The following is a 13,405-nucleotide window of genomic DNA, read 5'->3' on the forward strand; positions in this document are numbered from 1 at the left end:
TGTTATTGTTTTAATCTGTAAAGCACCGTGCAAACTGATAGTGCTAAATATAAATAAATTGAGTGAGTTCCTTCTCCTTCCTTTATAGGATAAGAAACACTGGCTTTTCCTGTGACGCTTACATTTGTAGTAGTGGAAGGAAGACGTTCCACATGTGTTTTGCTGCTACAGAAGCCTCAGTAAATCAGTTCTTCCCTTTTTTTAAATCACCTACTGCAAAAGTCTTCATATACTCACAGTTTATCCCTCCCTTGACATCTGTCTCCATACCCATCACCTTAATTATATAACTTTTTCTTAGCAGAACAGAATGAAGGATTCTTTACATTCCCTCCAAAATCTACATAAAAATGTTGGAGTGTTGTGGGAGGGAGAAGGGGCTGTTAAAATCATTTGCCAACTCAGTCGAGAATTTCACTTGAAAAATTATAGCAGGAAGAAAAGGATTGTCAGGTTTTAAGCTAACTAAACTGTAGATTTTGGTCTAAAAAAACTCTTACTCTTGCTATTCTGTTAACTCTTCTTTCCATTCATTGTTTGGGGGATTTTAGAAACACACACAGTGGAAAACTAAGAGTGGGTGTTTTGGAGAGGGAAGGGGTCTCTGTTGTTTAATCACCTTTTTGCCATTAGCAGAGATGCCCACTCCCTGCAGACCCACCAAGCAGGTTGGCTCAATCGGAACCGGTTTTGGAAACCGGGGCCATCTGTGCTTCCGGCGTTCTTCCATGAACTAGTGAGAGAAGTGAAAAGAGACAAGAGTTACTGGATGTCTATAATCCAAGAGTTCCAGGCAGAATGGCTTATTCTAGTTCCTTACCTTTCACCTTCCAATAGTTTGCAGGATCACAACGCGCTGTTTTTCCTTTTTGGGGGGAGGGGGGATATTTTAAGCAGTCAGTGTAGCACCTTGGGGCAGAAAATTGCCCTTCCAGAACCTAATTATACACCCCTCCTAAAATTGAGAGCAAGTAACAACATTTTTCTTTCATTTTAAAAACTACCCTGAGAATTATAGCCAAACTTTAGAAAGGGCAGGAGAAAAACAGAAGATATCCCAGCTAGGCTAAGAAACAGAGATACCAGGATGGAAAGATATTGTCAGTGCCAACCAAGAGCGTTAATACCCAGGCAGGTTTTCAAAAATGCCATGGCAGTGATCAGGCATACTTGAGAGGTAGGTTAAGAAAACAGGTTAAGTAATACTTACAGCCAGGAAACGAGGGTCCACAGCATACTCTGGGTGGGCCTGTAGCCACACTTCAAGATCAGCCCGCCGTGGAGCTGCATCACCCACCAGCAAGGTTCCATCTGTTTTGTTCACCACTGGGATACGAGCCTCAAGATCAATATCAGGGCCCCTCAGTGCTTCCAGGCACTGCAACTCCAGCTGGGACCAAAAAAGAAGATGCTGAGAATCAAGGAGCTCTCACTGAACCTTCCCTAAATCCTTCACATTCTAATTCATATCCCCTCTCATCTGCCCACTCCTTCCTTTTTTACCTCCACCATCTTCTTGCTGCTCTTTTTCTGGGTGACAGCAGGGCGATCGCGCACAGTACCATTCTGGACCAGTTTGTGCTTCTGGAAGGTCAGTTTGATTCCCTCTTCCTAGGAAAGGAGAGGTTCAGGGCTCAGACTTGGAAGGGGTTTGTTGCATGGTTCTATCTATCTATCTATCTATCTATCTATCTATCTATCTATCTATCTATCTATCTCTCCCACTTCTCCCTTCGGATCGAAGTGGGATTACATGACTTGCATGAAGGAGAATGTGGAGGCAGGCAGGAAGCAAGGGCCAGTTCCTTCTCCACAAAACTTGGAAAAGCTAGTGTTTATTTATTTTGATACTATAACACCTAACATCTTCCTGCCAACATGGTTTTTGGCCATATTGAGGTTTTCCAAGCTCTCCTCAATCTCTTCTCCACTAAAGCTATCTGATATCAATTATCATGTGGAACTGATCTTGATGACCTGTGGAGGAAAGACAGGAATCCATTCCCCCGCCCCCCCCAAAGACAGAAACCTCCATATTTTCATGCCTTTTTGTGGATGACCACTCTTTCTCCTTTTTTTTTTTTAAAAAAATATGAAACTGAGGTTAAGATCATGACAATAGTAAAGAGTATTTTTTGCAGAGCTTGGATTAAAAAGAACCCCTAAAGCTCCCAGAATTACCCAGTCAATATGAGCATTGGTCATTCCAGCTGGGGGATTCTGGGAGATGTCGTTCAAAGAGACTCTGTTATTCAGGCTTTTGACACACACATGCATTGTCTGTTTTCAGTGTGTATAAGCAAGTGGGGTGCCTCAGAAAAAGGAAAGTCCATTCACAAAATTCCACAGAAGTGCTGTCGGCAACTGGGAATTCAGTATTAGCATGGCAATTCATCAAAGGCAACCTCCTCCTTCGCATACAAAACTGCACCAGATCCCAATCCTGCTTTCCACTCACATCTTTGATCTGTACAGTGAACTCTTTCTCTTGGCCGCTGTGCCGGAGACGGGTGAAAGAGGTTGCCCCTTCCTCCTGTGTTGCCAGGGGGCAAATGTGCGGGATGGGAGAGCTGGTGTATTCTCCATGAAGGCGAGGGAAGCCTTCTCCTTGGCCAATGCAGGAACCCAACTGGCTTGGCTGTGTTGTGGGCCACTTCCCGGACAGCACAGCCTGACACACCACGTCAATGCGGTTGATGAGAACTCGGTCCTGGTGGAAGCAAGAGAGAAAGAAAGATGTTATCTGCTCTGGCAGTGAGACCTGTTTGAAATGTGTATTTAAATCCAAAATCATTTCTCCCATGGGGAACTAAGCCTATGATTCTTTCTTTCCCTTTCTGCCATTTAGCTTTCTCCTTGTAACGTAGTTTGCATCCTTAACATCAGCTTATGTGGCTGTGGGGAAAACTTCCCTCCTCTGCCCCATTACCTTTGGCCACTCATGGGCACGCTGGCGCTCCTGCAGCAGCAAGTCAGAGGCACTGGGCTGTGGGGAATTGCCTTCATGGGAGGTGGGCAGGGACAGTAGCGACTCTTCTTCCTCAAATAGCTTCCCACAAGAGACCTCTTCACCTGGCAGGGAAGAAGAGTCAAAGAGTAAAAGGGACTGCAGCAATGAAACACTTACAAACAAAAGGGCCCAATGCTAGAGTACAAAAAACCCAACATACCTCTTCTTGGGTTACCCACAGAAATACTTGTCAAGTGCTTTCTGAGTGTGGAACTGAAAATTGTGATGTCAGGAATGAAAATACCTGTGTTTTTGTTTTTAGGGAAGCCCACAAGCCTGGAAGGATGCAGACTGTCTTTTCAAAGAAGACTGTAGCACACAGGTATAATAGGACTCTTTCTCATCTTTGGCCCTCCAAATTTGGGTGGGCACTATGACATTTGGGAGGAAAGGGAACATTCTATATTACAGGTTGAGTCTCACTTATCCAGAATTCTGAAATCCAAAATACAGTACTCCAAAATCCAAAATTGTCCACATGGATAGCTGAGAGTGTGGCACCTTTGCTTTCTGATGTTCAGTGTACACCAACTTTTTCATTCACAAAATTAATAAAATTATTATGTATAAAATTACATAATGTGGCTATGTATTTAAGGTGCATAGAAAACGTAAATGCATTTCATGGTTCGACTTGGGTCCCAGCTCTAAGACACTTCATTATGTATATGCAAATATTCAAAAATATGAAAAAACAAAACAAAACAAAAATCCAAAAGACTACTGGTTCCAAGCATTTAAGATAGAGGAGACTCAATGTGTATTACAAAACTGTTGTTCCTGCAAGCCTCTAGGAATGGAAAAATCAAAAAAAAATCTGGATGGAAGGTTCCCTGGGGCACATGAAGCCCATAAGCTGCATTTTACCTATCTCCTACTCCAGATATACTCAGCACTTGAATGGAAGCCTGTGGGATAGCCTAAGAAATGGTGTCCCAAATTGCATGATAGAATATATCAACCTAACTATGCTTGTGATAGCTTTATACTCCTCAGCTCATCCACCCATTTCTGTTGATTTCAGTGGTAAAAAGTAGGTGGGCAGTATTAAGAGAATTGGCTAGTCTATGGGAGTACCTTAAAAAGGGCATCTTAAGTGTCATTAATGGCTTAACTGAGTTGGATGGTAGAATGGCTGTTGAAAAGCCTTCGCCCGGTAAAGATCTATTGGCAAGAGTGAAGAAACAAGTTCGTCAGTAAAGAAATGAAGAAAATGATTCAAAGTAGTAAGGATGGTCCTTCAGTATCTGGTCATGGCAAAACAGTGGTTTCTGCTTTTAATCAGTCACTTCAGCAGACTGAGGGTGCATCTCCACTATTGAAATAATGCAGTTTGACACCATTTCAACTACCATAGCCCCAACCTTGAGAATCCAGAGATTTGTAGATTTGAGAGGCATCAGCCCTCTTTGGCAGAGAACGCTAAAGACCTTGTAAAACTACATATCCCAGGGTTCCATAGGATGGAGCGACAACACCTGAAACACTAGAGAAGTACAGAAAGGCAGAACAAAGCTCTTAAGAGGTGACAGACACACACAAAAAAAGAAGGAGCAAAGAATGTCTGGGATGAGACAGGGAGAGAAGTGGGGAAAGAGCCAGGGGTGTATTACGTTCCAGATGGCTTTTAGCTCACATGACCTTTGCCTTTAATGGAAAAAAACAAGAGTTAATCCATTCAGGGAGAGATGCTTCTCAGCTATGTGAGAAAGTATGCCATGAAGACGTGCTCACCCTCACTGTCATCAGAGCAGCCTGAGGTGGAAGAGCAGGACGAAGAAGCAGAGATCTTGCTGAGGTCAAGCTCCGAGTCCGAGTCATCAGCCAATTCAGGTTTAATAGTCAGGGCTGGGGGCTGCGATGGAGCTGGGAGCTCATGTAAAGGCGGGGGTAAGAGAAGGGGAGATGGAACAGCAGGCGCACTGGCTCCAGGAACAGGCAGCCCTGAAGGTTGCGGCAGTGGTGGAGGAGGTGGCAGTGGGGGCGTCCCTGTGCTCCCTGCCCGACTGTGCATGTGGCTGAGGCGAGCTGCCAAGAAGGAGAACTCTGGATCCTGCATGATGGTGGCGTCGGTCTGGCTGAGGCCGTGGCGCGCCACCCCTCGCAGCAGCTCGCCATCGTGGCGCCCACACTGCCACCAGGGTGGCATTTCTGGACCAGGCGGTTGGCACAGGGTGAGGCGTTCTTCCAAGAGTGGGTGGCATAGCACTTGCTCCCGCAGGCGCCTTAAGAGGTCGATCCGGTACAGGGTGCGTGAGGCCCGCTCCTCCGTGATGGGTTCAATGAACAGCGTTGGATCTGGAGACTCTGCAAGAGAAAGAGGGAAAGGAATTTGGAACGCATGCTGTGACACTGTCACACTGCTCGCCCTAGTGCCCCAGCTTTTTTCAAAATGTGATTTTAAGAACCCCCTCCAAAAAAAATAGCCCTTCAATGCATAAAAATACACTGAAGTCCCCCCACCCCCCACACACTCCAAATCCCTATTTTACCCCCAATTACCTGGGTTTTACTCCATAGTCCCCCTCAAAATGGTGACAGGTGAAACTGCATCACATCCTGTTGCCATTTTGAGAGGGACTACAGAGGAAAACAAAAATATTGGGGCTTACTGTAAGAGGAGTCCAGTGGGAGGGATTGTCCCATCCTATGTGCACTTGCTCAACTGATGGTGAGATACTCAAGTCAGGCCTTATTGGTTGTTCACAGTTAATGTAAGCTGCTGCACAACACAAAGACAGGCCTTCCCAATGGTGATCCTTGTCCTGTGGATGCCAACCCTCCCTCCCCCCCAAATTTGGTTTGAGAGGAGATAGTGTTTAGTTTTACACACTTACTAAAATATACTAGCCTACATAGGCTTTCTCCAGCTGTGTTTTCTATATGAATCTTGGAGTGTTTTAAAGTTGTCTATTATCTTATTAAATGGGCTTTTAACAATTTCATATGGTTTCTGTACTGCTTAGGGCAGTTATAGGCAATTCCTAATGCTCAGGAAGTCAATCTGCTTCCTACAGCGCTTTATAAATAAAGGTTAATAATAACAATAATACAGAACTTTGGTGGGCAGCCCTGAACCCTGGGGATAAAAAGTGAAATAAAAAACACTCTAAAATGGTACCAAATAGCTCCAGATGAATTCCCCCCCCCCCCCCCCCGCATTTGTAACCCCACCGCCATCCAGCCTGTTTTAGCCCAGAAGAGGCCTTTTCTTCCACTACGAAGTGACCTGGACATGTAGGGGGCAGGGGCAGAATAGAAGTCACAAAAATAATCTTGGAGGCAGTTTGGAGCCTATAGCCTTGTACTTTCCCCAACCACAGCTTAGAGATGTTATTGTAGCAAGCAATACATAAATGCTAGAATAAGAACGAATGAATAATGGATTCTTGCGTTAGTTGCTGTGGGACAAATTGCAGTTAGGAAAAGACATTACTTTCCCGCCCATTCTCTTCAGATCTTGTCCCCTCACTGTCAATAGGAAATAGATGACCCAAGGTGCAACAACTATTTTCTAGACATTTGGGATATGAGAAGGAAGAAAGCTTGCCAAGTGAGCTCTGAGGAGTTGTCACCTCCATGCCCAATCCTGGAGACCCCCCCCCCCATTGATCCAAAAGCTCTTACTAACCATCGCTTGCAGCTGGAGGCAACCGACACACTTGCCGACACATAGCTACAAAGCCGTGGAAATATTTGGCAAGGCTCTCATCTGTTTTCTTGTCCAGGCGTGCTAGAGCTCGGAAGCGGTTCCAGTGAAAGCGCATAGTGTCTGGATCATACTCCACCCCAAAAGTGGAGACCACACGGTAGAAGTCTGACTGTTCTCGCCGCGTCCACCTTCAAAAGACAGGGGAGGAGAAGAGTGAGGAAAGAGTCAAGCCACAGGGAGAAGCTTCAGCGGAAAGCTCTCTCTGCTTAACTATTCTGAGATTCCCCTGGTTTGCTGTGAGAGCCATTTTGTACTGACTAATGATTGGCTACTGTATTGAAAGTGCTTAGAAAGGAGTGGAGCTATTAAGACTGTTGCAGTAGGCACCAGACACAAGGACTTTTTCAGGGCTGGTTCCATAGTTATGGGGTGTTCCTGAGCCACCTCATTTTTTAACAATGGCTGGATTCTCAATCTGGAGCTCCAGCCTCCCTCAGTAAATGCCATTACAGATTATTAGTACTGTATTACTTACTTCATCTTACTCTGTCCTGCAGCTATACAGCTGATTTTAAAAGTGAAGGAAGAAGAAAGCCTGGATGAAAATGGCTTTATTATTGTTCTCGTTTAGTGAAAGGCAACTATTAAGACATGCCTGGTTTTGCCAGTTTTGGGGCCCACCTACTGCTTGAATCTATACCCTTTCAGGTTTTTTTGACTGTAACATGGATCTGGACAGGAAAAGGAGAACTTGGACAAGTTTGCAACAGGATTCCCATAATTCCTCATGTAATATATATAAAAAATTAGCTTTCCTAAGCTGTAGAGACAAATGGGCACTTTTGCTTAGTTCAAACTCCTAGAAGGAAGAGGGAAATCGAGGCAAGGAAAGAGAAGTCTCTTGAGATACTACCAGAGTTGGGACAGTATTACCGTTGCTGCTTCTCCCGCCGCACCATTTCCTTCAGCTTGAAGGCAGCCTCGCATCGGCGCCGTCGGCGGTCTCCTCGCTCTGCGGCTTCCATCTTGAGTTGTTCACGCTTGTAACTCCGCTGAAAAGCAGTGATTAACCTCCGCAAACGAGCTGTGAGAGTGGAGGTTGGGGGCCAGAACAGGTTCCCTGGTTGGCCTGAGGAAAAGATAAAGGTTGTCTGTTTGACTTTTTTCCCCTAGACACCACCACTGACACATGGCTTTTCTTTTTTTCTTCCTCACTGCCCAGAAGAAGACACTTAAGAATCTCACCAAGGCCTTCAACAAACACTTTCTGCCAGCATGTGTTTACCTTCCTCTCCATCCACCACAGATATTTCCTCATCCATCATCATCAATGGGTCACCCTATTGAGAGAGAGATCAGTGCCACAAATGAGAGGACTGGAAGAGGCTCCTCGACTGGTCCCTCACCAGCTGAGGAACCTCGCAGAATTAAGAAACTGAGCTTGAGTTTTCTTATTTTCCCGTGCCCTCCCCATCTGCTGTTCCTCTTGTGTTGTGCCTTTTTAAATTGTGAGCCTGAGAGCAGGGCCTGACTGCTTTGTCTTTTCTTCTTGTTATTACAGATACAACAGCCACTTTTAGAGCCTTTATAGCTGGAAAGCAGGCTATGAATATAAACTAACAAACAAAATGGCCACAAATGGAGGCTGATTTTAACAACAAGAGAGAAATCTAGAACCTATATTAACTTTGCAATTAGTTGAGGCTCTAACCTCTCCATCTTGCTCTTTGATGGGACCTCCCACCGGTTTGTATTCCGGATCCTCGCAGTCCTTATCAAAATCCACCCTATTGGGAATAAAGGGGAAAAGAAATTCAATTAGTTAGCTCTACTTTAATCACCATTTTTCTTATCCCCTTCACATGCACACCTCAGGTCTTCCTGTGAGAAGCAAGCTTAACTCACTGACACCCGAGTTCAGAGCAGGCAGCTCCACTCGGTGGCTCAGTATTAGCATGGCTAGTCATCATGGGTGTGAGGCGTCATGCTCCCCTTTCATCCTGAAATGGTGGAGAGTTTCTCCTCATACATTAATTCCCCACAAACCATTGGCAACAGCTCCATCTTGGTTGGCCACTCACCCCTCGCCCACATCCAGGCGGTGCTCAGCAGCGATGGCCTTGTCATCAGGGCGACCGGCCTTTTCCAGAAAGCAGAGGGCAGGATCCGCTCGCATGGTGTTGTATTTCTCATAGCCTGAAGAAAGGGCAAAAGTGGTTTAGAGAAGTGTAGGTAATCTGCCCTCACCTCCATATAACCTTCGCTAAAGTTGAAATTGAAACAGGGTCTTCTTTGATGTTTATCACACTATGCTCTTAAAGAGCTACTATTCCAATGTGACTCCTCTAGCAGCCTCCTGTTGCATGCTGGGATTGGCAGTTTTAAGGAGCTGAACTTCTCTGCCTGAGAATTCTAAATACCCCTCCTTAAAACTGCCAATCCCAGCATGCAACAGGAGGCAGCTAGAGGAGTCACACTGGAATAGTACCTCTTTAAGAGCTCGTCTGATAAACACCTTTGTGGCTGCACCTAGAACACCCTCCGCAGAGGCTTTAGAACTCCCTCCCCAGGGCACTCCCACTTTGGTCCCTTTCTGGGGGTCACCTGCCAGCATCCAGATATTTCTTTCCAGAAAGACATTTCATTTGGTAAACTCTTTTAGCACAGCTGGTGTGTAGCTCAGAGATTTGGAATCTGTGGCCCTACCCAAACTGTTGGGACTCCCAGCTCCTATCTGCCTGAACTACTCTTTGCCAAGGCATGATGGAAATTAACAGTTCAACAACACTGGTAACCTATCCATCTCCAAAAACTTCAGAAGTTTAGGCTGCATACCTGAGAATGCCTGATTGGCATGCTGGCTACAGCCTAGGCAGGGGTGGGTAACTTTGGGGTGGGGGTTAGGGCCACTTTCCCACTCCACCCCCAGGGCACCATAACCCCACAGCAAACCCAAATAAATCTGTTTTCCTTTGCAATCTCTCTCAAATGGCAACAAGCAGTGACTTCCCAGCCCTTCCTGTCCCTATTTTGAGGACTGCAGAGGAAAACTGGGGTGTTTGGGGAATAGTATAGGATTCTGAGACACTTGTGGTGCATTTTTATATGTTTTTGTAATCTGGTAGGGCTTTCTGCATGGTTTTAACAATTGTCCTGAAATTGCACATTTTTATTGAAGTGGAACATACTAGAAAATTTGGAGAGCTCTGGGGCACTGCTGGGGCGCTTTGGGGCTACAGCTCACATTTTGCCCACCATCTGAGGGAGCATAACGTTGGCAGGAAGCAACCCTAATCTCTAACCGTTTCCCCTGGAATTGTATTGAAAAATCACCTACCATGTTTGAACACCCCAAGGAGCAACGACTTGTCAGCTTCTGCATCCCACCAGGCTGTGGGAACCTCTGCTTGATCTACCATTGGGAACCAGATGTCGATTTCGCTGCAAGAATTAGTGAATGTAGGAAAAGAAAAGCAAACAACACATCAGTGGGAGCAGAAGAGAGTCAGTCAGAAATGAATGGAGCACCTTGCAGAAATCCCACCCTACCTATAGGCCTCAGCAAGGATTATATGTATTTCTAGGAATGTATGTACAGCTGACAAAGAAACACAGAGGGAATAAAATCTGATCTCAACCAATGAGAGACAAATTATATGATGGGTGGGCAAGTGTCTTCACTCTATGGGCCTAATGTAACCTTGCAAAGGATTGGGAACCAGGTCCATGGAGGCTTCTAAGTCCCTTTGTGCCTTGTAGGTTATGGGAAGACAGAACTTTCATTCCTTTCCCTTTCCTTGGCATAGGGAATGGGCAAGAGGAACAAAAGCTAATGTGGTTTTTTAAAATTTATTTATTTAAAAATAAATTATATGATGCTGCCTTTCTCCTCAACAGGGATCCAAGATAGCTCACCAATGAAAACCAATGAAGGTTTTCAGAATGAGGATAAGAGTGTGTGTGTGTGTGTGTGTGTGTGTTATCTCACCTTGAGTCATTTGGAGGAAGGGTAGAATTTTTAAAAAGCAAAAACATCATTATGGGATTTATAGACAAATCAATAAAATATTATTACCTGGAAACAACACCTGCCAACACTTTCGCAGCCTGGTCCCCAATCACTTCCTGGCGGAGGTAATAAAGCATGCGAACCCGTAGGAGTACCCTAGGGAAGGGAGGGAACAAGAACATTCAGAATTGAGCTGATGGGTGGAGGGGCACAAGAGTACAAAACTTTCCTCGACTAATCCTGACAGCAAATCAAATCTCTGACCCCTTCACTTATTAAATTCTAGAGAAGGGCAGGAAGGATCTTCTTTGCTCTTCCAGTCTAGACATATTGGGGAGGGGGGGGGAATAGCCAACTGCTATAGAATCATAAAATCATAGAGTTGGAAGAAACCACAAGGGCCATCCAGTCCAACCCCCCTGCCATGCAGGAACTCACAATCAAAGCAACCTCCCCGCATTTTGCACAGCATAAACCAGAACTTATTCCTGTAGAAAGGAAGGCAAGAACAATGAAGGGGGGGGATGGGGAGATACAACCCCTAGCCTGCCCCACTGTGGAAACCACCTGTTGCATTGGACTACAACTACCATAAGCCCCTAGGATTAGGAGAGTTGCAGTCCAACACATTGGGATGCCACATGGGTGGGACTGGCTGATCAGTCTATTTTTTCAGAAAAACTTACAAAACATCCCAAAAGTATCCTCTACAGGATATCCTCTAAACAAATCACCTAACAATATCAGCTTTGGGAAAAGATAAATATATTGTGCTACTTGACCACCATTTTGCCAGTGAAATAGGATTCATGTCTTTTCCATATGAATAAAGTGGACTGCGGATGAGAGACACAATGTGGGTCTGCCCTCACTAGGTGTACTGGTATGTTCAAGTGAATTCCCCTTTGCATCACATCTTACTTGTTACATTGGTGCTTGAGGTGTTTCTTGTAACCCTCATCCTGGAAGAGGGTGTCTGGGTTGTACTTGCGAATCCAATCAACTTTTTGGAAGTCGAAGGTGGTCTGGGGCTTGATTTTCTTCCCCTTGCGGCCCCGTGGGACTGGGATGGACAGGCCTGCCCGAGGAACAGGAAGTGAGCTCAGAGCAGGGGCATGGCTCTCTAGATACAATATGGAACCAGTGCATAGGGATTAGGTTTACCCCAGTTTTTCCATCACATCTCAAGCTCACATAGACATACAGACAGACTACACATTATCCCATTCCCAAGATGTTTTGCCATCTTGAATTCCCACTTCCCACCACCACTACCACCCTGAACACCTGAGTCCCACAAAATCCAAGATGGACATCATCTTAGAAGGCTTGCTATTGTGATGACCTTTGCCATAAAATGGAAGCTCCAGTATGGCAAAGGTCATCACAATAGGAAGACTAAAGGCTTCGAGGAAATAATATTATTTCCAGTGGAGGCCAATAGAGAAAAATAAAGTTTCCCTTACCGGAGTGATTTTGAAGCTCTTTGGCTTTGCCATTCTCAACTGGGCTGATAAGATCCCAGATGAAGCCTTTGATGTTCTCATCTCCTCGGTAATGCATGAGGCAGTAGACCAAGATGGCCCGGCAGATGGTCTCCACATCCCGCTCAGACATACGCCGCTTGAATCGTCCATGCGACAGAATTTCTCGCCAACGGCCCCAGCTACCAAGAAAACCGGCAAAGTTGGAAATATTAATGGTGTATGCCTATGGTATACGAGGAGTCTCAAAACATTTTCTTTTTATCCCTATCTGTTCGTAACAATGATTGCAACTCTACACACATTTATCTGCCAGTTAATCTCACTAAATTCAGTGGGTCATACTTCTCAGTAAAGAAATTAAGCACAACTTCTAGAGATGATAGGACTCTACACGGCTGTGATTTATATGCTAGTAGGCACTTACTAGTGGGAGGCAGGATGTTGCACTGGTTTGAACTTGAGACTATAACTCTGAAGACCAGGGTCAGAATCCTGACTTGGCCATGGAAATGTACTCATTGACCTTGGGCAAGTCACACTCTTTCAGCCTCAGAGGAAGGCAAGGGCAAACTTCTTCTGAATAAATTCTACCAAGAAAACCTCATGACAGGTTTGCCTTAGAGTCACCACAAGTTGGAAATGACTGGAAGGCACACAACAACACAAGACTCATATATGAAGAGCAAATGAGGAAATCCTCCCACTCACTTTCACAGCAACTTTCTACACCTAGGGGCTGTGCAGACCAGCAGTTTGGGGTAGCTTGGGGGCAGAGCTGGGGTGTAGAGTCTATACGAGGCATGCCCCAGCTCTGCTCCCAGGGTGGCATGATGCTGTGTGCTGCACCGCACACTGCATGGCATCATGGCGCTCCTCCAGCATTGTGTATATACGACGCAGCGCCAAATGAGCACTGCCAAGCCATGGCAATGCAACTATCAAGCCCTTTGCAGGGCACAAAAAGGAGCTGCTTTTTATGGTTTCTTTTTGTGCCCTGCAAAGGCCAAATCAGGGCCGCGGCGTCTAGTTGCTGCAGTCTCGATCTGGCCGGGACAGGGGCGGCTCCAGGCCACCCCTTCGGGGATGTGTGTACTATCCCCTAGTTTCTAACTGAATTTCTTGATTCATTTATACTTGAATGTGTTACTGCAGCCTTTCTCAACTTGGTGACCTCCTTTACATGGGTCAGATTACATGATCTGGGAAGGCTGTTGTGTGCAGTGGAATCTCTTCAGTTCTCAGATTTG

General features: G+C 45.5%; 1 protein-coding gene and 2 non-coding genes across 6 annotated transcripts in view; all 3 read right to left on the reverse strand.

Annotated features, from left to right (window-relative positions):
• Positions 1 to 13,405, reverse strand: part of CHD8 (chromodomain helicase DNA binding protein 8) — a 63,255-nt gene that overhangs the window by 2,203 nt on the left and 47,647 nt on the right. For 3 of the 4 annotated variants that reach the window (XM_042473170.1, XM_042473169.1, XM_042473168.1), the window contains 15 exons: positions 12,138 to 12,337; positions 11,593 to 11,749; positions 10,738 to 10,827; positions 10,000 to 10,103; positions 8,744 to 8,858; positions 8,374 to 8,449; positions 7,948 to 8,002; positions 7,596 to 7,791; positions 6,642 to 6,850; positions 4,745 to 5,317; positions 2,930 to 3,072; positions 2,459 to 2,710; positions 1,504 to 1,611; positions 1,211 to 1,390; positions 620 to 733 (listed from right to left, as the gene is read on the reverse strand). In XM_042473170.1, the coding sequence (XP_042329104.1) occupies positions 620 to 733; positions 1,211 to 1,390; positions 1,504 to 1,611; positions 2,459 to 2,710; positions 2,930 to 3,072; positions 4,745 to 5,317; positions 6,642 to 6,850; positions 7,596 to 7,791; positions 7,948 to 8,002; positions 8,374 to 8,449; positions 8,744 to 8,858; positions 10,000 to 10,103; positions 10,738 to 10,827; positions 11,593 to 11,749; positions 12,138 to 12,337 (2,572 nt within the window). Of the gene's footprint in view, positions 1 to 619; positions 734 to 1,210; positions 1,391 to 1,503; positions 1,612 to 2,458; positions 2,711 to 2,929; positions 3,073 to 4,744; positions 5,318 to 6,641; positions 6,851 to 7,595; positions 7,792 to 7,947; positions 8,003 to 8,373; positions 8,450 to 8,743; positions 8,859 to 9,999; positions 10,104 to 10,737; positions 10,828 to 11,592; positions 11,795 to 12,137; positions 12,338 to 13,405 lie in introns of all 4 variants that reach the window. The other variant, XM_042473167.1, reaches the window with a different exon arrangement.
• LOC121935861 lies at positions 2,309 to 2,403 on the reverse strand. Its single transcript, XR_006104883.1, has one exon. It is a non-coding gene; the product is annotated as a small nucleolar RNA U6-53/MBII-28 (small nucleolar RNA).
• On the reverse strand, positions 8,529 to 8,637 carry LOC121935860. Its single transcript, XR_006104882.1, has one exon. It is a non-coding gene; the product is annotated as a small nucleolar RNA U6-53/MBII-28 (small nucleolar RNA).

This window comes from Sceloporus undulatus, chromosome 6, assembly GCF_019175285.1.
Source record: "Sceloporus undulatus isolate JIND9_A2432 ecotype Alabama chromosome 6, SceUnd_v1.1, whole genome shotgun sequence".
NCBI classification, from domain to species: domain Eukaryota; kingdom Metazoa; phylum Chordata; class Lepidosauria; order Squamata; family Phrynosomatidae; genus Sceloporus; species Sceloporus undulatus.